This window comes from Halictus rubicundus, chromosome 11, assembly GCF_050948215.1.
Source record: "Halictus rubicundus isolate RS-2024b chromosome 11, iyHalRubi1_principal, whole genome shotgun sequence".
Taxonomy (NCBI): domain Eukaryota; kingdom Metazoa; phylum Arthropoda; class Insecta; order Hymenoptera; family Halictidae; genus Halictus; species Halictus rubicundus.
In genome coordinates, this window is record NC_135159.1 from 4,124,363 (window position 1) to 4,152,014 (window position 27,652).

At 40.0% G+C, this 27,652-nt stretch overlaps 1 protein-coding gene across 1 annotated transcript in view; it reads left to right on the forward strand.

Moving 5' to 3' along the window:
- Tei (irregular chiasm C-roughest protein teiresias) overlaps window positions 1–27,652 on the forward strand; it is a 760,200-nt gene that overhangs the window by 416,428 nt on the left and 316,120 nt on the right. The window contains exons 5-6 of the mRNA XM_076797260.1: window positions 9,218–9,554; window positions 10,480–10,715. Coding sequence (XP_076653375.1) covers window positions 9,218–9,554; window positions 10,480–10,715 — 573 coding nt within the window. The remainder of the gene's footprint in view (window positions 1–9,217; window positions 9,555–10,479; window positions 10,716–27,652) is intronic.

Here is a 27,652-nt window from a genome sequence, read left to right on the forward strand (position 1 = left end):
CTGCAGGAACCTCGATGCTTGCAGGCTTTCCCGATCTCGTTTCGTGCAACTATCGAGGTTCTACTGCACTTATTTTCGATGAAAGAATATTTCTCGATGCTTGCAGGCTTTCCCGATCCTGTTTCGTGCAACTATCGAGGTTCTACTGTACTTATTTTCGATGAAAGAAGATTTCTCGATTCATCTTTCCATTCGATCGAGTATTTTATCGCTGACTGATCTGACTCCGTGTGGCCATGGGATTGCATAACCCGTGAACAACTGTTGATGTCGAATTTTCTGGCGAAGTTATAAATCTCGGAATACTTATGTGCGGTAGTGTACGTCAAGTTGCGTTAACGAAAGCATCGCAGTGATCGGAATTACCGGGCAAGGACTGGAACGAATACTGGTCCGTAACTGTTCCCGAGGCGGAGGGTATTACAGAGGGCTTAGTACAGGATGACACCGTGGATAGGAGTAAAGGGAGACGAGAGATTAGAGGATCGGAACGAAGAGAACCGAAGGGATTGTGGGGATAGAAGGAAAGGCGCGGGGACTGGCCGAGAATCACTCGGTTTGCCATCAAAGACGTTCGTGCCGTGAATTTTACGAAAGATAAATTCTCTTGACAATACATATCCGTACCACTGAATTCTTTCTTCCTCGTAACCCCGCGCGTACCTTCCACTCTTCCATAACCACTTCCTTCCTTTTAAGTTTGTATCTCTTATTTCTCTCGAAGACGTGTTTCAGAGACGCCGTCTATGATCTTTACCGCTTTGTATACACAAAGCTGCAGTTTCGCTATTTCTTTTATTCCCGTCTACTTTCCTACTTCTTTTCATCCCTTCGACAACCTCGGCTGGTTTCGGAACTTTTCGTGACAGCTCGCGCCGGTTCGCCCGATGTGTGAAGGAAATTGCTTGTGAAAAATTGTAATCTGCGTTACCGAATTTATTTAATATTTTTTTATTGCTACGTTGTGGTTCTTAAAAATGACAAATTCAACGAGCCATCGAAGTCTGTTGATCTGTCTATCGAAGTACCTTCAATTGACCTTGAACCTCAAAACAAAGCGAAATAGTGTGGAGAGTGTTGAAAATAATCTGGCATTTATCTGGAATTTTTCATATTTGTCATAGACTCTTTTTTCAGATTGAATTTCTTCAAAAATTGAAACGCGAAAATTGTTTCTGTCACGCCGAAAGAGATGTCTCTGCCAATTTTTATTTCGATTGAAATAATCGGTTTTTTTTCGTATTGCAAACACCATTCCGGTGTGTAGGTAAGTGTGTTACACGAAGATCCACCGGGTATCGGGTATCGTAGCAAGTTCATAACTTCATAAACTATGATTTTATATTTACTAAAAATTTTCAAACCATATTTGTACCTTTTTCCTCCGAGTATATGTTAGCTTACAGTCTATACACTGAAGAACAAAGATTGCGTTCATCATTTCCGGGTACAAGGAGGCAGCAACAGTAAACGTTTACCGATGGTGGAGGATGCTCTAAACTAGTCTAAGCGTTTCAGATACCACCGGCAATAAGTTGTCGGTCGCAAGACCTCACTAACTTCTAGGTGTAAGTAACCAATTGTACGCCGCAGATACCAATTCCCCATAAATTTTTAGCCAGGTCCGGTATTCAAGACTTCGAATTCCAGGCAAATCAATACCAATAAACATCTACTAGCGGTGGCATTAAACTTCGCATCGCTGAAACCGGTAACCGTAAATCTCAACACTTGAACTATCGAACCTACTGAATTGAGAGTCGAAACGATCGACACAAATAAACTTCGGGGCAACGTAACCAGCCAATAAATTCGCGTTCACGGTGCCGTTTCATTAAAACTCGTAAAAATCGGTCGGGGTCGATTAGAAATCGTAGAAGCTGTCGCAAACAAACCCCGTGATCGCAAAACTCGGTACTGGTGAACGAAAAATTATTTATTTCGTTCATTCTATTCTTTTGATTTTTGATTTCGCAACCGTAGGAGTCATATATGTATATGGCATTCTGCACCTTTGGATCTGGTGGGGGTCTGATTATGAGGCGAGGGAATTTTTATCTCAGGAACCATTTGTCTGATCAAGCTAAATTTTCTTTTGTTTTGTTCAGGAAGGATTGGGCTGTTGTAAAATAATTTTCTCAACCTCTATAATTAACTTTATAATCCCCAAATAATGTAAACAAATTCTTTTTTGCGTTTTCTTCGATGAGAGGCCAAAGTTAATTAAATTTTGAAAACAATATGGTCATATTCGAGGTTGAAAAAATTATTTAACAATAGCCCAGTCCTTTGTGAATAAAACAAAAAAAAATTGAGCTCAATCGGAAAAACAGTTCCCGAGATAAAAATTCGTAAGTGAAGCCCATTTTCGCCAAAATGGGCAAAAATTGCAAACTTCGAAGGCCTGTAATTTTGAAACAAATTCTAAACCGGCAAAATGATGACTTAAACCCCCTATAATTTCACATGGACTACAACATATTTCATTTAAAACAAAATCGCCGATGGTGACGTCAAAAAAAGATCGATTTGGCATGGAATAACAATAAAAATAAAGCCGTTTTTGAAGAGAACGGTTCATTTGCGATTTATGGTTTCTTTGAGACTTTTCTGTCTCGTGGCGAGTATTACACCAGGAAAACGTTTGAAAATTATGCTTTGTATCAATTCTTCGGTCAACTTTTTTAACGGATCGCAACCGATCAAAGTAATATATATCCGTTATTGCTAAGACGAAACATTTATAAACACCTTTCATACACAAATATACGGTTGAAAGTTTCTGAAAATGCTATCTAATCGACTGGTTCGTTATCAATTTCCTATGTAATTTCTATCTAACAATTCATGAATTTCTGGAAAACGACGCACAGTACTTCGATCATATCATACGGCAAGCACGCGCAGCTCGAACATTCTCATTAATCGAGCATCGAATAACCTAGTTACGGTAACCAATTTTGCAACGAACGTCCCTGGGAATGCGGCCTTAAGAGGGACATTAACAGCCTCATAAAATTCTTAAGGAAAGCCGTTGTTGTTTGTGTTGGAAAACCGGGCAAGCGGCTTACAGTGAGCGGTAACTGTTTCGCACTGTAAAATTATGAAGACTCGAAGATAATCAACTCCAGCGCCGTATCTCGTGCTCCGCGTTCTCTGTCACTCAATAATTGCGACGGCTTTTCTGCCGAGCCAAGAAAGGAAATATTAAACACCGGTACCCGTAACACCGCAATTCTGAACGAATCCACTAATTTAATTATCGTGTTTAGCGTGTATGCCAAAATGCGCTTATTAACACCGTGCCAGATTAATTTTTCATTACTTTTTATACAAAGCCACCGTAATTAATAATTTTTTAATAAATTACCTAGTACATTTATCCTTCTAACATCTCGGAAAAGACTGAAGCCCTTTGAACAAATTTTAAAACAGTTATTCCTTTTCAAAGAGTGGCAGGATACTTTTGCGGCTGACTGTAACTCGTAAACGAATTAATCAATTTCGATGAAACGTTCAGCATGCATATAAAACTGATACGAGTCTACGAAACACGTTTTATAAATTTTCGTTACAAGCTCAAATAAAAAGGTTGTGAAAAGTAACTTTTACTATTTTTCGTTGTTGTTCAAACGCGATTTTTTCAACATTAAATTACCTATCTAGCTCGGCAGAAGAACTCGGGTCGTTTGGCTCATTTATAAAAAATTTATTTAATATAAAACGTGTGCCATCAATTATGAGATTGACTGTGTATTGGACGGCTGTGGCTAGCATTTCTTCAATCTCTCTTTGGCAAAAAAGAAATATATTTCTAATTTATTCAATAGTATAGTAAAATATCTCAATGATTTCAAAAAGATTGATCGGATACATCTAGTAAAATAACTTCCCAAAATTTCGTCGATTATTAACAGTTTACACCAGGTAGCCCCCATAAACCGTTCGAAGAAAATCAAGAGAATGAGAATATGGAAATTCCGTTGCAGTGTATAGAACAGCGATAGAGAGAAAAATGTAAGAGAGAATTGGGAGGGGAGGGGGGTAGGGGATGATCGCGGAAGATGGAACGAAAGACGAGCCGCCGAGACGAGGCGTGACGTCTTTATGCGGGCACGTTTGCATATATGCATGCGAGTCGCGACAATGCGAGGCTTGTAAAGCGGTTAAGAGGATTTGTCACCTTGTGTCACTGGATAAACTCCTCTCTTTTCGTTCCCCTCGCGAAACTCCGCGCTGCCTCGGTTGACACCTTCGAGGACACGATTCCGCGAAATCTCTCCTTGCGCATCATTCTATTCCTCCCACCGACCGCCAGGCTGCGTTCGCCGACGACGTAACAACCGTTCGTCCGACGCGACGTGACGGATCGGCAAACTGAAACCCCTTCCCGGCTCGCGATTTCCTTTGTTCGGCACGCATCAAACGTGAAATATGCGAGTTAGCCCCCGGGGAATTCCGGTAATTTGCGCGAGCAGGAATCGCGGAAACTCGAGTTCGTCTTTAATCCCTCGGAATACTGGATTTGTCGAACGTTTCACCGGAGGGGTGGGGGGCACCCTCCAAGGGAAACTTTGTCTTACGAAACGCATGTGATACCCAGCTAGAACTTTGCTGAACTTCTTCTCGTTGCCGTCAGCCAACCTTCCCCTTTTCCTTCCTTCCCCTGTACCACCCCTATCCCCTATACCCCCTGTGTGTGCCGAGGCTATAGGATTCCGTTCCGTCACGGTATTAATCGCTACTTATTTCAAGGTTTAATGATCGTCGTAAAGAAAACCGGTAAAGGAGGACCACCGGTTTCCAGCGGGAAATATATATCTCACTCGAATTTGTAGCGCCATTCCATGGGAACACGGTTGAAGGTGTATTTAAACGGACCGGTCTCTTTAAATGAACGGTTCCCGAGGTCGTTTGGGAATGTTAGGTGGTTGTTTGGAAGGAAGAACGTTACGGGGCGACGGTTAATATTGTTTTTCCATGGACGACGAGAAAACTGTGTCGCGTGTAGCGGAACGTCGATTAGGGGGGAAATTTATAGTCGTTAAAATCGACAACGGAGCAAATAAAGACCCGCCGCGCCGCGAGTATGTTACCAAGATTGTTCGTATACGGTAAATTCTCGTGTTTCTAGCTCGGAGTCGGGTTATTAATCTGGTTTTTAATGTAATTTCCTGCGCCGCGGAGGAAATGAAATTTTGTTTCGCGACTGGTCTTATCGAATTACTCTATCTGCGAGTCGATTTTGTTCGCGTTTTTCGATTAATTTAGCATGATCGTGCGAACAAGTTTAATTCTATATACCAAAAAAAAAAAGGTAAAATATTACTGTAGGTTGTCACTGTCCAAACATTCGTTGGCCCCGAGTTGAGTGATATAAGGACTTGATATCCTCAAAATATTCAATTCAACCGACCGACGAAAGCGAAGCTTGCTTATATGCAGGTACGGCAGGTAACCACGTACGACCTAACGAACAGTTCAACCCCAATAATGTTCCCGGCCATACATTTCCACGGACACGCCAGGATTTCCCAATTAACGCGTCCGTTTGTTAACGCATCGATCTGCCGTGGAGACTAGATCCCCTAGATTGCCAGTTAATCGCTATTGTGAGGAAGTCGAGCGTGCTACGTCCCACGAATTTCGGAAAGTCTGATCATCCATCGATGCAGCGCGCGTGTACCGAACGGCAACTGTGTGTCCCTGCTGCTCACCCCCATTTCCCCGTGCACCCCTGCCGTAGCCCATTATCCGTGAACCACCACCATCCCCCTTAGAACCAGCCATCGCGTCGTGGCACGGGGGCGCGGCTCGAATGACAGCGTCGCTTTCACTTTCTGTCATGGCGACGTGTTCAGATACAGATCGCGGTCTGTTGACATCCATTGATCATGACATGAATAATGAATGGATACACCCCGGCTGAATAATGCATGCATCAACGTCGAACAACATCCACTCGATGGATGTGTAACTAGTTGGTTGTACCATCGGTGAACGTTGATGAACACGGGTCGCTCGACGCTGAACGATATCGCGATCGTGTTACAAGTTTGCCAACGTAACTCTTCTAGCCGAGCGCGTTCCTCGATCGCTGCCAACGTCCTTTTTGGCCCGTCGGTTCACACGGAATCGAATTAACCCTGCGCGATGCTCTTTGCGGCAACGAGCTACCGATACTACGACGCGACCGGCCAGCTTCGCGGACCGGTCATTAAAGATTATCGATACGACCGGAGAGTTTCGATTGATTGGTGCTTAGAGTTTCGACGAAATTTTATTGGTGACCCTTTAGCAGATCGAACGCCGACTCCAAAGCACCAATCGAAATTACTCGTTGGGTTTGAAACCATTTTTGTTTTTTTACATTATCGAGTTTCGCCGAGATGAACGAATCGGTTTCAACTTGGATATGCGTCAATCCTTTTTGTTTGTAAACAGCTTCAAAGACCTCTGTGTGTGGAATCACAGAGTTGAGTATAAGCGCATACAGGTGCTTACGAACCGAGGGGCTTATACATAAAGCACGTTTGCAGTCGGTGAAAAGAAGATTTTATGTTTGAAAACTACGGTTCCGATTTGCGAAAAATCGCCAATATTTAAACTGTGACAATTTCGTTGAGGAGAATAGTACAACGATACGCATGGTCTTGTTTTAGCGCTTGAGATTTCTACTTTCATTATTATTATTCATCTTTGAAACACAGTGGAAGGATGAAGAGTTTTTTTCCTTCGGCAATGCTAGCTATTGAGGCGTGTCTAAAAACATTAAAAAGATTTTTTTTAGATTTGAAGATAGAGGTCTTTCCTTTGCAACGACGTAAAGTAACTTCATGTGCGATTTTTTGGGGCCATTTTATTAAGCTTTGAACGAAAGGTGTACTGCCCAATTAAAACAGTGAAAAAAATCGTACAACAATTTTTAAAACTTCGTTGAAAAGGGACGCTTCGATCTTCAAATCTGTTGTGGACTCGGGAACGATAAACAATTTCCAGTGTTTTTACAGAGGTTCTAATGCATAGCATTTTCGAGGAAAAGTGAGTCTTCAGTTACCAACGTAGTACATTATGTAAAAATATCGTAGAAAAAATGCTTCTAGCTTTAAAATGAGTCCAAATTTATTTTTGAACTTGTTGCTTTTTACGAAATTACCACAGGTTAAATATCGACGATTTTTGCAGAACCGGAAATTTAGTGTTGAAATATTTTTTGTAAAAAATGTATGTCAAAATGTCGCTTTTTAAAGTGGTATACACAGTATGCAATATCTCAATCTACCGGGTGAACCACGAATCGTGACCGGTAGAGATTACTCTCTTATTAGCAGTCCATGGTGGACTCGATGGATCGGAATTTCTAGACAAATTTTGTTGGCAAATTCATAGCAAAGTGTTTACTGTAGCGTTTTTAAATTAAAATTCAAAAGCAAAATTATAATAAATTAAGATTAATTTATTCATAGATTTATTTAATAATAAATTTTCGATTCTGTTCTATAACTTTTTGTCATTTCTCAGGTAAATTATCATGTTATTGAATAAACCTATGTATAAATATTTTAATTTAAAAACGCTACGAACTTTCGTTCCAACCCAATACTTCCTTCGAACTATGCTAACAATAAGTGGGATAGAACTTAAGGGTTTAATTATTTGTTTTAAATAAGATAGTGCGGTCTTTGAAGCAAACGTCTCGATATTGTGGAGTTTCTGTATCGGCTTCATTTGTTGAACAGTAAATATCTTCTTGTTCAGTTCGTGGAGGTTGTGATAAGAGGATGGGCAGAGACGGGTCGACAAGGTGCCATAGTTTCGCTAGGTAGTTATAGCCATTTGCGGTCCATCGAAGTCATAATTAGTTTTCCTGGTACAGCCTCGGTCGACCGAAGCTGATAGACAGTTTTCGGGAAAATCGGCCAACCGTTGGAAATACCATTTGGTCGAACAGGAGGGGAGCTGCTTGCGGAAAATGTCATTATCCTTAGAGTTTTTATATATTGCCCGCAAAACGTTCTTTTTTCGAAACTACACTAACGTTTCAATGACATTTTTCTATACAACTTCTGAATATTTTCATCAGTGTATTTGATTTTATGAAAATTTATTAACGCGTTTGAAATCTATTCGTCATTAATAGATCGCGGTATTCTAAACGAATTTTCATTTCCATAGACTATTTTCTGAACATCGGAGTGCAAGAAAGCTATATCTTGTAGACTAAAATATGCAACAATATGTTCGTAAGGTATACTGATTTCTCTATATATGTCGTCAAGGCCTGGACGATAAACGTCGTGCAATTATCCCCACTACCGCGGTGTATACCATGTGAGGGCGTGTTTCTCACAACCGCATTTTTAAAACTGGTTATTAAAATATCTTGGAAATGGCTGGAGTAATTTACTTCAACAAACCCCGATTACATTTTAAGGGGGTATTTTGGTTTTTCATTTTCGAAAAATCGATTTTTCTTTGCATTTTCCTCAAGTATAACTATTGTAGACTTATTATGACAAGAGTCCCTAGACTCATATGTTAAATCATTTTAGAAAAGAAAAATTATACAAGCAGACTGCAATGTCGGGTTCAGATAAAAAATACAAAAGCAAGTGATTTTTCAGAATTTTTTTTACAGAATAATTATTAAACATATTGTGGGACCTTTTGGGGATATAAACAGATGGTCGTGAAGTACGAGAGGGTTTTTGTTTTGTTCAATAATTCTTATCATTTATTGTATAATACACAAGTTTTTCGGAACTATGTTTTCTAAACTGGCGTGCACGATAGCTAAAAAACTAGCAAAGTAATCAACTTTGGACGAAGCTCGTTAACTTCTTTTCTTTAGAGATTGTACCTAAAATATATATTTGACTTTTAATTAATATTTCTTTAAGTACTATAAACGTGACTAATCAGCCGAAAAAAAGTAAACTTTTCATCCGAAACCAAGCCCAACTTTTCCAACTTCACAATCCAAAAGAGCCTAGTTCCATATATTCAATAGTGATTCTAAGAAAAATTCTGAAAAATCACTTGCCTCGACTTTCGTTACACGAGAAGCCACCCTTAATTTCGCGAAGAGTGCACGCGCTACGTTGCGACTACGAAGCTCTTTTTTGTAGCGTAGGTACTACAAAGTAGAATAAGGTCTCTATCGAAGGTCGGACGGTGAATGGAACCCCGAAGTGATAAACGTTTCGTTTTGTTGCAGGATCGGTGAACGAGGCTGGCGTGTTCACCCTTCGAGGCAGACAGGAGGGTGGTCGACGTGCTAGAAGAACCACGACAAGCACCACGAGCACAACACCGTCCAGCTCGACGTTGATTTCTCTGTCCGACGACGTGGCGCAGCCCGCGGCCCTTTTAGCCCCCGAAGAGGACTTATGGTCTACCAGCTCCTCCGCTACAACCAATGTTCCAGTCTCCTTAGATACAGCTGCCACGCCGTCAAAGCCACCCTTGGAGCTCGAGGTGAAACCTCACAGCAAGGTCGTACTACCGTGCGAGCTAGAAGGAAATTACTCGAGGCTGCTGCTGCCCGAGGCCAGGTAATTTAGGGTTCTTTATTGACAAATAGGACGTACATGAACGGATCTGAGACGATTCATTACAACTTTGCTTCTTCCGTCTGGATCTACCAGACGTTCGTTTACCGCGCGCGCGCAAAGTACACACGTCGCTCTTCCATTTTCTTTAATGGCCACAGTGCAAGGTCCCATTCAAGGAGACTGTACACAGTCTCTGATGTTTGATTCACGTGTTTTCTTGATCAAAGGGTCTGGCCGGATAAGGTAGTCAAAAATTCCCTAAAACCAAATTGATTTTTGGTCACATCATTCGAAGGGAATACAAGAAAATCCTCTATGGTAAATTTCAAGTCGGTACCCCTGCCACGAGGGTAGTTATAGGGTGAACATATTTTTTTAATGAATCATGCTTAATTCTCCTGTTCTGCACAACTAAAAATTACGAAAAAATTCGTGAACATTCTATCGAATAGCACACACGATTCAGAATATTTTCCAAATTGTTGACTGCAAAACCGATTTTCAAGAAATTCCAGACAGTTGAAATTGCTGATTTTGTATTGAAGTTATCAGACGACCACGTTTATATTATTCTGTTAGTTGCGCCTTATTATGATTTATTAACGTGTATTTTCTCAGATTTTTGTTATCTTAAATCTTAAAAATTGCATATTTCTCATAGAAGTTTTAGAGAAGCAGTTATATAAAAATTCAGTGGCGAGACATTATCATAATTCGAACAGACATTTAGATAGCTTTGCCTAAGTGGGCCATCGATTTCTCAATGTTGCACTGAAGACGCGTGGTTACGTTATCGAGTAAAATATTGTAACCGTGAAGTGTGTAACATTGTCGAACGCGTTATCCGGTAAATTCGACGTTTCTGTGGCGATAGGTAGCGTTCCCTGCAAATTAGTGTGCTAATTGGAGGGTATTATGTTGCTAGGAGCTATAAAATACGGCCGGCAACATGGCTGCACGAAGGAAGTCCGGTGGATATGATAACAATCAATACGAGAACCGAGATGAGTGGAACTGGACACAGATATATTGGTGATTCCATCACGGCGGCGTTACACATAGACAACGTCAGATTAGAAGACGACGGTATATGGGGTTGTACATTAGAAGACGACCAAGGGAAGATCCTCGCTGGCAGACCCGTCAAGCTCGTTGTTCTTGGTAAGTCAATGTTTCATTATTACTACGCCAATACCAATCGAGGTTCTTCATTAGCGTACAGTATCGCTTACAAGTCATCGGACATTCATCTAAGAGATATTCCTTGAAATTGATACAGACACCAAAGACTAATAAGATTTCCAAGTAACAAACTAAAAGCACAGGTCGAAATAAAAATATAAATAGTGTTTACTCTATATGTGTCCCACATGCCTAGCCGATAAATGTCGCAGAACTATCCCCACTGCCGCGGGGGTATACCCCGTGAGGGGCCTTGAACCGAGGCCTCTAGAATATATGACATAAATCGAGTAAACACTGTAGCATCTTTGGATAGCAGTGCGCCTATATCTTTTCAAATTTAAACAAGCAGATTCTTGTGCGGATTTGCGAACGTGAATCACAGAAATCTGTCGGTCACTTTTTAACATAAGCATAAACTTAAGATGAAAATTGGAAATGCAGAAGTTGGAGGATCTCACGATCTCACTTTCTTTATTTTCTTCACGATCTCGCTTTACTTTCAGATAGATTCGTTTCGATATACAAAAACTATACTCTAATATTCTCTCGTTAACTAAACATATTATTTTTACGCACGCGTTAATAAATACCCACTTCGTAAGGTCATTGACTTATTTGACATTTCTTAAAGATTGTCATAGAAATTGTGTTTTATTGCTGTCATTTTAACACGTTGACTGCCATGTCAGCCATGTGTGGGTGACGGAATTATTTGTCCAGGTTTTAAAATGAATTTTTACGTTAATATATTCATTGCACCAAATTTGATTAGGATCTGTAAAATTCAAGAAAGTTGGAAGACTAGTCAATATCACACATTTAATTTCTTTCAACAAGTTGGAAGACTACTCAATATCACACATTTAATTTCTTTCAACTTTTACTTCATTAAAAAACTTACTTTGATTTAATGGAATTTTTGAGGTTTAATTGGAAAACGAGACGGAATACGACGGTAAAGGTTTCGGAAAAAAGACTAAAAATGAGAAAAATTGCAATCTCTTGCTTCTCTTGCATTGGTTGTGAGTCTCGCGTAATTTTTCCTGCTGTATAACATCACCTACCTCCAGTTTATAGCTTCACATGTTCCGATTAATTTTTCGTTTCACATTTACTCATTCCTCTTCTCGTTTTCTCACGCGTAACTCTTCAAACGAAGTGAGCAGAGCGCGTGTTTTATCCTGGGTGGCGGGGATACAATTTCGACAATTACGCTAGAGATCTTTCCGACAGTTACGGAGAGAATGCTATGTCGCGTGTTTTCCGTAACCAGGCAACTATCCTCACCGCGTGTTGACGAGACACAACTGACGAGATTCGCATGCAACTGTCGAGGGTGCAACTACTGAGGTGCTACTGTGTCTCGCTCACACGCTTCCACTGCCCTTCGACCATTGTCATTCGAATTCGCAGAAGCCGCTTTGCCCACTTAAGCTTCCGCATTAGGCCCCGGCTGCCAACGTTTAATTATGCACTACTGTATGAGGATATTATCGAGTGTATCGAATGGAGAGATAGAGATAAAGATAGAGATAGAGATAGAGATAGAGATAGAGATAGAGATAGAGATAGAGAAATAGCTACATGATCCACGCTCGGTCCGCAGCGACGCACAGTGGGCAATTTGGACGAAATCGGATTCAAAATCAAGGAACTTTCGATAGGAATGAGGTAGAGCGATGAAATTTTTTTTAAATGAAAGCTGAAACTTAGTAGAATATGGGAAAAATAGAGAGATTGTGGTCCGAACGTTTTTTAACCTCGAGAAAATTCGTTAAACGCGCACAAATTCAAGAAAATGTTAGTTTTTTCAATACCACGCCCGGAAAAAAATTTTTTCTAACATGCTATACATCATTTCCCATAGATTTTTTCACGCTGATTTCAAATCTGGTCTCAAAATTTGTCTACGACCTCAGGATTTTGCAAAAAATAGATTTTTGTGACGAAAAACTAATGAAGTCATTTTTTCGTGAAAATGATTTTATAACACTCTAGTTTGACGGTATATTGTATTTTCATATATAAAATTCAATAAAAGTAATAATAATGACGTATTTGAACGTTTTGAGTTACTTACGAAACGTGAAGCACTTCACATCTCGTCACCAGTTGACGTATCGCTGTTATTGCTACTGGCACTTTCTGCAAACTGTCTGTGGTTGTAATGTAGTATAAATTAGATATCTATTGTCCATAATTATATTTTCATTTACAGAGGAAGTAAGGTAAGTATTTAATCTTTTTAACTTACGCATTTTCTTCGACGAAGTTTCTACATTCTGCTGCTATTTTCTTTCTTCGGTACAACTTTAATCGATCTTTTAGTAATATGATAGAAATTTTCGGGTCGGTTAAGTGCATTGCGCGATTAAAAACATCTAAGATTCTATTTTTTCGACTATTTTGTCGTGAGTGAAGTATCATGTTTTTTCTGTACAGTTTATGCCACGATTCATTTGCATCTTATGAATAATAAGCTATTGGCAATAGAAACTGTTTTGCTATTTCGCAACCATGCTTTAATAACTTATGCAAGGTAGGACTCATTCGAGCCCACGGAAATAATGTATAATGAAAACAATATGTCTCCCGACAGAATTCTTCGAGCTCTTTTATTTTTAAGGGTTGCTTGCATTTGAAGACTGATAATATTGTAGCAATATTTTTTATAAATTGCACGTCGATCTCCAAAGCTTCTGCAAATATTGTCGGATTTTCGAAAATATAATTATGGATAATAGATATCTAATTTATACTACATTACAACCACAGACAGTTTGCAGAAAGTGCCAGTAGCAATAACAGCGATACGTCAAGTGGTGACGAGATGTGAAGCGCTTCATGTTTCGTAAGTAACTCAAAACGTTCAAATACGTCATTATTATTACTTTTATTGAATTTTATATATGAAAATACAATATACCTTCAAACTAGAGTGTTATAAAATCATTTTCACGAAAAAATGACTTCATTAGTTTTTCGTCACAAAAATCTATTTTTTTGCAAAATCCTGAGGTCGTAGACAAATTTTGAAACCAGATTTGAAATCAGCGTGAAAAAATCTATGGGAAATGATGTATAGTATGTTAGAAAAAATTTTTTTCCGGGCGTGGTATTGAAAAAACTAACATTTTCTTGAATTTGTGCGCGTTTAACGAATTTTCGCGAGGTTAACAAACGTTCATACCACAATCTCTCTATTTTTCCCATATTCTACAAAGCTGCAGCTTTCATTTAAAAAAAATTTCATCGCTCTACCTCATTCCTATCGAAAGTTCCTTGATTTTGAATCCGATTTTGTCGAAATTGCCCACTGTGCGACGTAACGCGCGAAATTCAAGTAGAGACACCGTGTGAAATTAAATATCGCGTTACATACGTGCCAGGCAGATGAACCGCGCGCGGCTACACGGATGATAAATAAAAAGGGGCCGGTCGTTGAAAAGAGCAGCCGGCCACGGACGGCCGGTGACGTCTAGCACTCGAATGAAAATAAAAGACGGGCCGGGGGCTGGCTCTCTGTCCTACACGGGGACGCGGGATATTAAAAACAAAAGTGGTCCAACGGTAGGGAAGCGTCGCGACGCCGCCGCTCGGCGGCCGCGTCGTTTCGCTGCGTGGGCACACGGTGCGCGGGCGGCGGCGGCGTGGCTCTGGTTCATTTGGAATGTGATTCGAGCGAGGCGGCAAAGAGGGTTGAAGTGCGTCACGCGGGCCGTCCCTGATTGTTTCGCTACGCAACGCCATTGTTCCCGGCGTGTATGTACGTTCCGCCGCAGAGGCAACCGCGGCCAGAAAACCACGGTGGCGGCTGACGCATCCGTCAACGGAAACCAGAACGAACGAACGAACGAAAAACGAGAAAATGAAAAACCGAGAAAGAAGGAAAAAGGAGAAACAGGAAAAACAATATTTACGCCAGATGCATATTCATGCGGCGCGATGCTGACGTCCCGTACCAAGTGACGCGGATAAATATGCATAAAATCCTTTGCATTACGCGGAATTCAGGGTGACCGCGATCGTTCATGACGCTCCGGACCAATTTCCTGTGTACGCTCGTGAAGTTGCCGTTGAATATCAATCGAAGAGTACGAATCGTGTTACGAGCTTGTTCTTGGGGAAATTGTTCGGCGTGACCTTGAGAGACACGAACGGAATTTCGTGCTCCGTGCTATGATACAACCTATCAACATATGAAACATTGATAAACAATAAGAACTACTTGATAATGATAATTTTGTTTAGTTTAGTTTAAATACTGATGACCCTGTAAGGTAAAAACGTCCCAGTATCCGAATGCTTAAGGAATAGTGGTACGGTATTTTTTTATTTAACGTGTAAAACCACCATAAAATTAAACAAGTCTTGTTTAATTTAGAAACTAATACAATTACTGAAAATCACACGATAAACTAATACAATTACTGAGAATTACTTAATCTATATGTACATCTTAAACCAAAAAATAAAACGCAAATTAAATTAAGCAGAAAAGAAAGAGAGAGCTAATAGACATAAAACAAAATGAAATAATATAATTAATGTAATAATTTTTAACTAATAGACTGCGGATGGTTATGCAATTTCCAATTTTTATAGACAAATTTTAAGAAAGTAGATTGAAATGAAATCCTATTTTTCATGCGAACAACCTTTCTGTATGGAAAACAAATCATAATCGTACTGAATTCTATCGAATCTTATATTGCAGCATTCTTCGAAAATTTTCATAAGCCTTAAATGCATAAAGATCCGCAGTCTAATTACTGATTATATATTTAACATAATATAAGATACACTCTTTAGCTGACAAATCGCTCATGCTCTCTCCCTATGAACCACATTTTCACTCTGGCGGAGAAGCGTCGTCACTCCCCACCTTCGACCCACTTCTTAACTAACCTCTCTTTCCTCACTATACAAATATAATATAATAAAGATTACCCTACAACTGCCCTCTAAAATATTAGAACTCTGTTCTTAGCACACTTTCTTCATAAAATCAGATATTTCGGTGTTCCATTTAAATGCTCCACGCTGTAGAGTCATCTTCTACAATTGTTTCTCACCGTTTTACAAGCTATAACTTTTTCCAAAATCAGTGTGGATTTTCTTCAAACAAGATTGTAATCGGACGCGGGCTTGTCCAATCTTCCAATATATTATAAAAATTCGTGTCGCATATAATTCGGTGTTAAAGTGCCACGACGAAAATAAGAAACGGTAAAAAGATTCGAGTCTTTACAGCTGTAGCCCTTTCGCGCTGAGAAATCAGTATTTCTGCGCGACACAAAGGAAGAGTCGAGAGAAGCGAAAGGGGTGGTAACGTCGTTCTGCGTCTGATGGGGATAGATTTGCTTAGCGCCCTCGGGGTTTCCAGCGCCGGAAAGAAGAACTAAAGAATAATGCGCGTTTTATACGGCAGCTCGGCCAAATTTCCCGTAATTTACTCGACAAATGGACAGAAAGCGTCGGAGATATCGAGGGAGATTCACGCGCGATTCGGATCTCGTGATCGAGAAGCGGACTCGGTAGCCGCGATGCCAAGCAAAATTCGATTAATCTCACTCGACAACACACACACGCGCGCGCGCGGACCCATTGTTTTCACATTTCTAACGACGATTAAGTGGCTGAATTGCGAAGGAAACTTCGTTTCTTTGCTTGGAACCGTTCCTTTACTCCTGGTTTTCTCCGCTTCGCTCGGTTCTCTCTTTTTTTCTCTGTGCCGCGCGTTACGTGCATCTGCTCGCTCGCTCGCTCGCTCGCTCGCCTGCCTGGTTCTCGATCCTCTTCACCCATCTCCGAGATTCAATTTACCGGCTTGTTCTCCGACCAGGCCAGTTAGGAGATGGGTTTACGCGTGCGACGACTCTCGCGTTACGGGTAACGTCTGAGCGTGACAACGAGCAGACTATTGACGCTTAACAGTACTTGCTCCAATCGCAATCTTTCGATCCTTCTGACTCCCCCTCCCCCATTCAACTTCTCTCCCACGTCCCAGTCCGCTTTTCTTCTCGGATCCTCCCGTTCGACTCTCTGCTGACCCCTCGAACCTAGGTCTTATCGAGCTATTCCCTTCTTCACCCCCTTCGTTCGTCGAGCGGTTCATAAGGCTGACGAGACTCGTATAACGGTACAGAGAGAAATCTTGTTGTCCGACGCGAATAGAGGGCATTCCACTGTCTGACCAATATCGGGGGCTTTCTCCTTTATCAGGCCAGACTGCTACGATACCATTGCTCTCGGCCCGCCGGTGAAACTCCATCGTCGAAACCACGCGAACGAAATTCGTGGCATTCCGTTTTCCTTCTCTTCCTCTTATCCACCGATACCATCCGGCCCGAACCATCCATCCACCGTTGCTTCCACCATCCACCCGCGCAATATTGTCTCTCGATAGCGTTCGATTTTCCTCGGGTTTGCATGATAATGGCCTGATTCATGTAGACATTCACGGAATCGTTCTTTATAAGTTTCGGGACTTTTTCCAAACCCACCCCCCCCCTCCCCTTACCATACCGTCTCTCATGCGTCTTTCCCGTCCGGAGACGAGAGGCTTCTTCTTTTGTGGAAATCCGCGGGCGGAATTGCCGGAAATAAAACGTCGATCCAACGGATGACGGTTATTGGGTTGCGTTTGAGATGTTGTTCGGAGTTTTTTCGATTGTTGCCAGACTGCTCGCGGCTTTTTTGTTTGAATTTCGCGTTATTGCATGGAAATACATTTCCGTGAATGGTTTCTCGCAGTCCCTTTGACGGTGTATTACGGTTTTTGCGGTGGATTCCGTTGGATATGACTTCAGACACAGTCGTTGGAAATTCGATGCGGAACATTCGCGCACGGAGTTAATAAACGATCCTGAGTTTAAATGTAATTGTTCAATTTATTGGCACACCGGAGGATGACTGTATGAAGTCGTACTGAATCGAAATTTGGAAAAACTCAAAGTAAGTGATTCAAGTTTGGTAGAATTTCTCAATTTATATTTTAGCTGTTGAATTTTCGACGGGCGTTTATGTTTTTGGTATTCGAGCTTCTTTTGTCGCCAGTGTGCACAGTGTACGATCGAAATAAATAAATGAAATAAAGTTGATACAGTGAATTCTCATTACTAGTCAGTGCCAACCTTACGATTTGGAGTCAGTGGAACTACCCACACTCCACCGCGGTGAGGGGCCGAAGCTCACATTTTCTCAGACTTCTTGTCACTATCGTTTAGTAGTCATAGGCTTTTATGACTTGTAGACGGATATGTCTCTTAGGTTTCCAGCGTGCCCTGTGTATTTCAAATGCGACGCCTCGGCGACAACCTCAGATTTCGTCTAAGAGTCGGTCACCGGAACGACGCAACTGACTCGTAACGAGAATTCGCTGTAATTGCTAGAACGCCTCCGACAGGAAGAACAGAGTCAACGCTATCTCCTAGACAGAATTTCTTCTTCCCTTTATGTCCTTGCAACGTTTAGACATTTATACTACCCTCGTCTACTAAAATTAACTGACTATTTTCTTAACATTTTGTTCGGTGCATTAGTGATTCTAGAGATTCATTATTATCGATGAGAAGGAAATTTGATTTGAATTTTCGATTTTTCAAATTTGTAAATATTGCAAAGAGTAGCCGGATAAGGACGTCAAATTTTTCCCTAAACCAAATTGACTATACCATTCGATAGGGCTCCCAAAGAACACCTTCCTTGGTAAGTTGTAAGCGGTTACCCCTACCGCAGGGGTAGTTGTAGGCTGAGCAAAGTTTTATGAATTATGCTCTATTTCTTTCGTTCTGCTTAACGAAAAATTCCGAAAAAATTCATGAATATGCTATCCGATAGCACGCACGACTGTGAATTTTTTCTGAATTATTGAAGGCAAAACCGATTTTTTTTTAAATTCCGGAAACAACCTTTCGCACACCTACGTCGAGGCGAGGCGACATTTAACAAATCTTTACAAAATTCCGGAGTGAAAAGGGTTAAAATTGTTGCCGTTTTTATATTGAAGTTGTCAGACGACCATGGTAATTGCATTTGTCGAAATTTTTAAGCGTCATGGTGTTGTTGGTATTTTCTAGATATAAAGTAAGAAAAAGAACACGAAATCCAGAGAATTGGTTACGAAATAAAAGAATAATAAAGAAGCATAATAAAGAACCAGCAAGGCAAATCCTTGTGAATGCAAACAACAATGTTTTAGTACAATTACTATATTACATTCTGCAATAAAATGTATTCAATAGTATTACTATTAAATACATATCATCGGCACGTTAACATTTGTGACGAGAACCGAATCGTGGGGCTATGAAAATGATAGCAATAAATATAACGTCTTGTAAAAAAGAATTTCTAGTCATGAAATTATGTTAAATAAAATATAAAATTCTCTTCAATAAAATAAGTATATCGTTAACTGTTTTCTAATGTTTTTACTCAATGTATGAAAAGTTGAATTAGTTAATCGTTTGTTGCTCTAAACGTATCTGTAAGAATATCGATAAATTTTTCATGTTATGATCGTTCGTTGCCCTGAGCTCTTCAGTAACGGGAAATTCTTTCACCTGGAATATTTTAAACGTTACTCGCTACAGAAAAATGCAGATTCGGTCGTCTTAAATTCTCCGTCTCTGCATAATAGTGATAAAAGCGTGGTTATTATTCATCAGATAAACCAGTGTTACTTCTCGTAATCTCTTCTTGGAAGCCTGGTTACTCTATCACACATGAACCTTTTTCGCGAATACCGTGTATACTACGCTATGAATGTCGTTAGACGTGAGTGCTGAACGTTGTACTACATTAATGGCGACTCGAGGCTTTTCTGTGTAAAATTCTATATTTCCTTCGGATTTCATTTCCTCGGATCAGGAGGGTTAAACTCTGTTTTCGGTAATGTTCAGGGTGTCCTATCGGGCTGGCCACTAGCGTAGACTCCATCCCGGCGAAATCGTCGGAAAAGATCGTAAAAATCTCGCCGGGCTGAAAGACCGATGGACTCGGAGCCAACGAAGATTTACTTACCGGCGACATAACAATGAGTATTCCTCAGGGGTTCCGCCTACCGGCGCGGCGGAGTACACTTCTGCCGGTCCGTTATAAATACAGCGTGTAAACGTGCCGGTGACACTGGCTGGCGTACCGGTAGTCCCGCGGTTTCCGCTTCTGACTAGTGACAACGGTAGAAACAATAAACGGGCACGGCCCTTTCCGCGGCAAACTTTCCCTTTTGTCCCGCGCCGTATGAGGTACCCACCTCGCCCGCGTACAAAAAGAAGTTCTTGCTCGGTTTACGACTATACAATACTTTTATCTTTCGGGATAGGTCTGAGGATGCGACGCGGCGCGGAGCGGAGCGGAGCGGCGCGGAGCTGAGCGAAGCGGCGAGGCTAGAATTGCCATGGCGAGGGTGTGGGTGGGAAAGCTCCGACCGCCTAATTAAATTCGCCTCGGAGAAGGGAAGACTAAATGGTTGCTCGCGCCGCTACGCGACGCAATAAACTTGTAAACGGCGAAACAATGAACACATCCACAGCGGCTAGGAATTGTTAAGTTCATTAATGAGCTACGCCGACGTGTATCTTTAATTAATTCGGTCCTGTAGACCGAGAATTGTTATCCGGACCAAGTGTATCCCCCAGTTTTTTCGCTCTCTTAGTTTTTCTTGCTCGGGGAACTGTTAACCAACTGCGCTAATTATAATCTGTTACCGAGGAGGCGGTCGGGAGACCACGTATTTCATAATTCCGCGGAATATGGATTTAGGATTAAATTCCGCGATTGTATTCTGCTACGAACCTCTCTCTCTCTCTCCTGTAACTATTCCTCTGCTCGCTGTGCTCCAATTTTGATTATGGCAATAACTGGTTTAAGCCGGTACTCCCATTTCGCGGATTATCTTAACGGTGTGCTGCGAGAATTCTTCCCTGTTCGACTAAGTATTTCTTTGCGAAGTTTCGTGGATTTATTTATGTACGTTTATGTCGTATTCCTGAATTTTTGCACACTGTGCTAGTTGTAGTATTTTGTATATACTGTTAGCTACAGTCATCGAAGATACTTGTGCTCAAATCAACTGAAGCAACAATCGCAGAACAATTGTTAATAGTATCGTTGAACTCTTGAATCATGCGAGACGAGAAAAAGGTTTTTCTGCAAAATTACATTTTCAGAAAAAGATATCGATGGTTCACGTCTCATTGTTGATGAGAATTTTCAATTAGAATAATTTTTTTATAAATGGACCAAACCACTTCAGTTTTTCTGCCAAGCTGGATGGATTAGTCTACTATAGACGGTATTTAATGAAAAATTGGGAAATATTTCAGTTAGTCTAAATTACGAATCATAAACTTCGTGCCTGAAATGTTAATTTGACAATTGAGAGAATTTTTCAATTAGCAAATGCAGTCGGTGTACAACCTTTAAAAACAAATAACTTTTTTAAAATTGGACCAAACGGCTTGAATTTGTTGGAGATGTTAGAAGGATTAATTTACTAAGTCATGCATAAATAATTTTTTTTTGATTGGTCGTAGTTGCGAAGAAAGATAGTAGAGGTCACGATTTTTAAGTTTTTTATCTGTGTCTGTAATGAAAACTTAAAAGGTGTTTTTTGTAGATCTAAGTAAGTCATATGTATGCATAAAGTTTCATCGAAATCGATCAAGGTTGCTATGAAATATAATTGACTGAACTTCTGCGATTTAAACCCTAAATTCAAAGATTTTTACTTCTTGCAATGCTCATAGTTTTTTATACGTCAACCGATTTCAATGAAACTTTACTTAGATCTGCAAAAGGCACCATTTAAATTTTCATTACGGACACAGATAAAAAACTTAAAAATCGTGATCTCTACTTTTTTCTTTGAAATTACGACCAATAGCAATTAAAAAAAAAATGATTTATGCATAAGTAAAAAAGAAAAGCAAAGAGGTGCAATGATGCGGGTAGTTGATGGTGCGTGTAGTAATGATCTCCAAAAAATTCAAGCCGTCTAGACGAATTTTAAAAAAGTTATTTATTTTTGAAAGGTGTACAAATACTTCGTACACCGACTGTAAATGTCTCATGTTTTTCGTACTTTGAAATTCAGCTAAATCCTTCGGTTCTCGCGAACATTGTAGTAGACAATTTCTGTTGTAACGCGCATAATTTTAAGATTTCTCAGGAAGACGTATTAGCAGTCAGGTTCTGTGGGAGGTTTGAATATACACAGTGGTTAACCTTAATATATCGTCTTGTTCGCGGCGTCTTCGGCATACCTGCTCTGGGGATCGTACACGCACTTAGACAATCGTCGTTCCGGACCAGTGGGACATGGGCATTAATGCAGGTGGTGTAAATTAGCGCATCAAAGCACAGTACTATACTACCACGTCGCCCAGTGATTATTGATGCGAGCCAACCATTGGCCACTAACTACCCATTGATTAGCTGAAGGTTTCCGCGTAATTAATGGAACATTCTCCACCACCGATGATGCCCTCGATCGATCGATCGATCGCAATCGTCATCTTTTCACGCTTTCATAATTTCCAGTAATTACTTGTTTCTAATTCAATACGCGCATGTCTGTTTCAATAATCTCTTATCAATTTATTTGCATTTTTAAAACACTACCGGAAATATTTTATTATGTAGAATCATGCAATGTATTATTTCTTTATGTACGATTACGTTTTGATCATTTTTGCCACGTTTTAAATAAGAAACGTTTCAAAAATTTTATCATACTGACGTATTTATTTTCAACTTATGAAAATTATTCGTCTAAGAAATGAATGGCTGAGCAACTTTTGGACTCTGCAATTAATGTAGGCAATGTTTATTTTGTATAAAAACATCTCGAAATTAAATCATGTTACACATGTAAAACATATTAATAGTTTCTTTTTGTTGGTGGACGAATAGAGGACGTACGTCAACTTCGTCTTTTAAAATTAAGATCTTCGGCGATCTTGAATAACCTTGAATCTTAAGTTCTCGGAATGTACGGACGCCGCCATTTTATTACAGGGTTGTAAAAAAATTATACTTTTTAGAATATTTTGAACACAGGTTGCTTTACCGAAAACTGTAAAAGAATACGTGTTTCCTGTTTAATGATCGGTACAGAACTAAAAGCAAAACAAATTCTTTGCAAATTGATTACTTATGGGTACCCCTAATATTAACCCTTTGCACTCGAAGCTATTTTAACTCCAAAACGAAACATTTCTTCCGACGTAGAATATTGCCCTTCTCTATATATTTTTTTCCTGTTATACATACGAAAATGGTGCAACTTACTCGTGCTATACCGAAATGTTTAGTAATTTATTAAATACAAACAAATTTAATAATGTAAAAAATATTTTGAATAATGATACAGCAATTTTTAGTGGCGCCTTACAGTCGCCATTCGAGTGTTAAGGGTTAAGACGAGAATTTTTCGCCCTCGAAATTTTTTTTTCATCACCAATAGCAACCGAGTTATTCTGCTTCACCCTGTATGTTTCTCTTACAAGGAGAGGCCACGACCTTCGGGTCACCGATTCTATTGAAACTTTACACACTTAAAGATCTCGTTCTCCTGTTCACGAATATACACCATTATAGAGGCAGATACTCAATAGTTTTCGAGATATTGACGATTAAAGTTTCATTATTTCCTATGTGCTGCCGTATTTTTTCTATGCTACAAGATTCGGTTTGGTGCGACTGTAGCGTGCCAAGTTTTCAGCCGGACGACTAGTGTTCAAATCCTGTCGACTAACGCATTTTTAAAAAAATTTTATTATATTTTATCATCGTATATTTATATTATCAATTTCAATCGATTAAATTTCAATATAATGATAAGTACCGATTTCATTTTGCTAAAATATAGCAAGCCGCCGAAAATTATCGGAAAGTAGTAAAATATATCACCTCGCAATTCCATTTAAATTATGTAATCAACACGGATTAGACAGGATGTCGGTATCAATCAGCGTTCGAAAGGACAATATCATGTAAGGGAGAAAAGACCGCACTTGTTCAAGAAAAAGTAGGTGAACTTATGTCGCATCACACAAACGTAATAGTAACTTGCTCGAAATCCGGAATATTAACACACGATATTTATAAAGACTTCTTAAAATTTAATATGCATTTATTATATAAATAATAATATATAATAATAGTAAATAAATACATGTTATTTATAATTCAAAATGCAATTTTATGCGTGAAATTTAATCGATTGAAAGTAATAATATAAATATACAAAGATAAAACATAATAAAATAAAAAAAATGTGTTAGTGTGACTCTTGTAGTATAGAAAAATACGGCATTACATATGAAATAATGAAACTTTAATCGTCAATATCTCGAAAACTATTGAGTATCTGCCCCTATAATGGTATACATTCATGAACAGGAGAACGAGATCTATGTGTGCAAAGTTTCAACAGAATCGGTGACCCGAAGGTCGTGGCCTCTCCTTGTTAGTTCTGACCTTGTATGACCTTGGAATACTGTAAATATAAAAAGTCGATATAGGTTATTGTGTTGCCAGTAAGTGCCGCCGCGAGTTCTTCTTTTTCGAAATACTGCTTATGAGTAAAACGTTGATCCAACTTACCGCGAACACCCTGTACAGCTACCGTTCGGCGCTAGGTGCGTCGGGTGTTAGGGGAACTCCCGTTACCATTCCGCGCCGAATGCCTTCGTTGTGATATCGAAAATTGCAAGGGTGCCGTATTACCAGCAGCAAGTGGTCAACAGTCGGAAAAATAGCCTCGTGGATCGGGGCTGCGTTTCGAGACACTCGAGACGTTCGTACACTCGAAACGGTGTAATTTCATTGTAACCAGCAGACGCCGACCGCAAGCGTCCTGTGGACAAGCGTGCGTGCAGGGCGAACGAAGCGTAGGTGTTCAGACGGGTTCGTTTTCAGCGGTTGCGTTCTGCGATCGGGTGTCGCACAGGGACCGCGTGCCTCAACGAAATCGCAACGCGATCAATGACGCGTGTCCGTAAGGTTTTCGTTAATAGCGAATGGATTCTGTTTGCACAGGCTTACACCCGGGGACCGGGCGAGAGAAAAAAAAAACAGCTATTTGCCGATCGAGTTTGATCTCGAATGCGATTACAGCCGAAGTATTACGCGTCCCACTTAGCCAGCGAGAGCCTCTGTCCCCCCCCAGTAACTTGATTTCACAGGTGATTTCCAGAGGCAGCGTCCATAGCAGCGTTTCGGGTTTTCGAGCGGCGCGGGCGTCCCTTTAAAACGGCGACCAGCGCGCGCGCCGCGGCACACGGTAATCATTTTCCGTTTAATTTCGCTGCATCAATAAGCCACCCCCTCGACATTGAATTTAACCCGGTGTCTCGTTTATCAAGCATGCGATTACGCTTGCTCGCCGGACCCCGTGTGTCAAGCGGACGTTACTGCAAACGATTGTTGACAGTGCGACAGCTATTTGTAGCACATATTCTATGAGAATGTGCACGAGCCAGTTGGGCGAACCGCGAGTTCACCTATCCTGCTTAATCCGCAATGGTAAGCTTTTATATCTGCCCGTGGATACGGCCAAGTCCTTGCTTATTATACTAAATTGATATCGTCTATTTCATTAACGACGTTATCATCGCGGTAGCCGCTTCAGCGCAGAACTTTGTTGATTCTTGCAATTTACGTTCTACCATGTTTTTTGGTTGAAAGTTATACTTGTGGGGAGATAAAACTGATTTTCTTGGAGCGTGATTTGTACAAAACATATTCGTGTTACAGTAATGCAGGCTTAAGTGTCCGTCGCTATCTCTCTCAATTCCAAAAGAAATGGGACCTCGGACTGAGCTTCGAGCGGGCCGATTGAAAATTGATACGTTATGGTATCTTACACACACACATGCCCTGTCCTTTATTCGATTGAATTCGCAGAAACCTTCCCTAGTTAAGTGTCTGCATACGGTCCCGACTGCGGACACTTAACTGTGCCCTACTGTGCTTATCTTTACCATGTTACTTGTGATACATTTATTTGTGTCGCAATGAGTGACATTTGTGTGCAATTAGGCCATTATAAGTGAAATTTAAACGTTACAACTAAATTAGTGGAGTGACATACTAACCTTTGCCATTTGAAAATGCAAATTCATAAAATATCAAATATATCGAAATAAATAAATTCGTAAAATATTTTTATGTGAAAATAAAGTAAGACTTAAAATAGTAGAAACATCTCATAATATTAATATTTCAGTCGACCTTGAAGGTACGATGAGCAAACGTACAGTAAGTACAACATTGACTCGAATTATATTATAGACAAAACAATAATTTCATGATACTTGAAATTGATTAATTCTTTATTAATTCTAGAAGTCCTGGTTCTCAATCTATTAAATGAAATATCTTGCAATACGTTAGGCAAGGTGTATAGAAGTTATATACAGTATACCTAAATCGCAATTTACTTTATTATAACATATAATTGAAGTCATATAATTATAACATATAATGCGACCTTCAAAATATATAAGGCAAGATTTATATTTTATTTATATTTTATTATTTATATATAATATTTATAGTTTATTACATTTTTATTTATTTATTTGGTATTGTCGTTGCTCCATTCCTGTCTGGAATAATTTTCTAATTGCCGAAACAAATATTCGTGGTCTTCTGACTATCACAAAATAATTTTTCAATACATGTTTACGTAACAGTTGATGGTCCAATATTAAACTTCCCTGACTTCTGCTAACAAGACAATATCACTGTTGTGTTTAAAACATCGAGAAGCGAAGAAGGTAAGGATAAAAGCAACAAGTGAGGATGAAAAGAAAGGAAACAACACGAAGAAACCATTACGGAATATCATCGATACAACGATGTACCGTAGTCTACGTAACGACGCCATTATGCAACGATATTAATATACAAACGACAAGGAATCGGTATCGTTAAGAAGCACCCTCCGTCGAAACGCTTCTTTCAAGTCAAAATCGATCCGGGAGGAAAGTAGCAAACGATAGGAAACGTATCTCGCCGTCTAGTCGATCATTAGCGCAAAGTTAATTACCGTGATTGAGGCGCGACTTTCGGTGCGGAAAGAGGCGAGGCATTCGCCCTGGTATACTGAAGGTTCGTCAAAGAGGAGAAATTCCTCTTTTGAAAAGTCGTCTATCGTTACCAGTTACCGTCTCGGTCCGTACTCTTTCAAGTCGTCTCTTTTAGTCGTTTCGGAGCCTTTCGGAATTGCAGAAAGCTGGACAAAATTCATGTGTCTGTTAATTTGTACGTTACAAACGCAACTGTATGTTTTACTGTATGTATATGTACACAGAGTGTTGTCTGTTTGTGTTATCTTTTCCTCCAACGAATGTATATTCAAAAAGAAGAAACACACAGGGTGTCTCAAAAATGTTTCACTCGAAATGAATTCCTCAAGCCATTCCAAGTGGGTTTTTCCTTTGCGAAAATGTTCTCCGTGGCTTCGTTAAGGAGTTATTAACGAAAAACACGGACCAATCAGGGCGTGGCAACAGCCCAGTGGGCGGATTTCGGCTCAGCTGGTCCTGTTGCTGAGCGTTGGCATTGGCCGAGCCGGAATCCGTCTGCTGTAGCAGCGCTCTGATTGGTGCGTGTTTTTCGTTCATAACTCTCGAACCAAGACGCGGAGAACATTTTCGCAAAGGAAAAAGTTGCTTCAAATGACTTCAGGAATTACCCCTATTAAACAAACACAAGATTTTTGGGTACACCTTATACAGTAATTTTCAAATGATCGATATGTTTCTAATTTTTTGCAATTTTTTTGAAAATTGCGATTAGGAAATCGTTCTTTATACTGTATACAGTACATACAATAATTTTGTCACATTACTGGTATTCAAGGTCATCTGAAGGTCATAATCCAGACATAGTCAAAT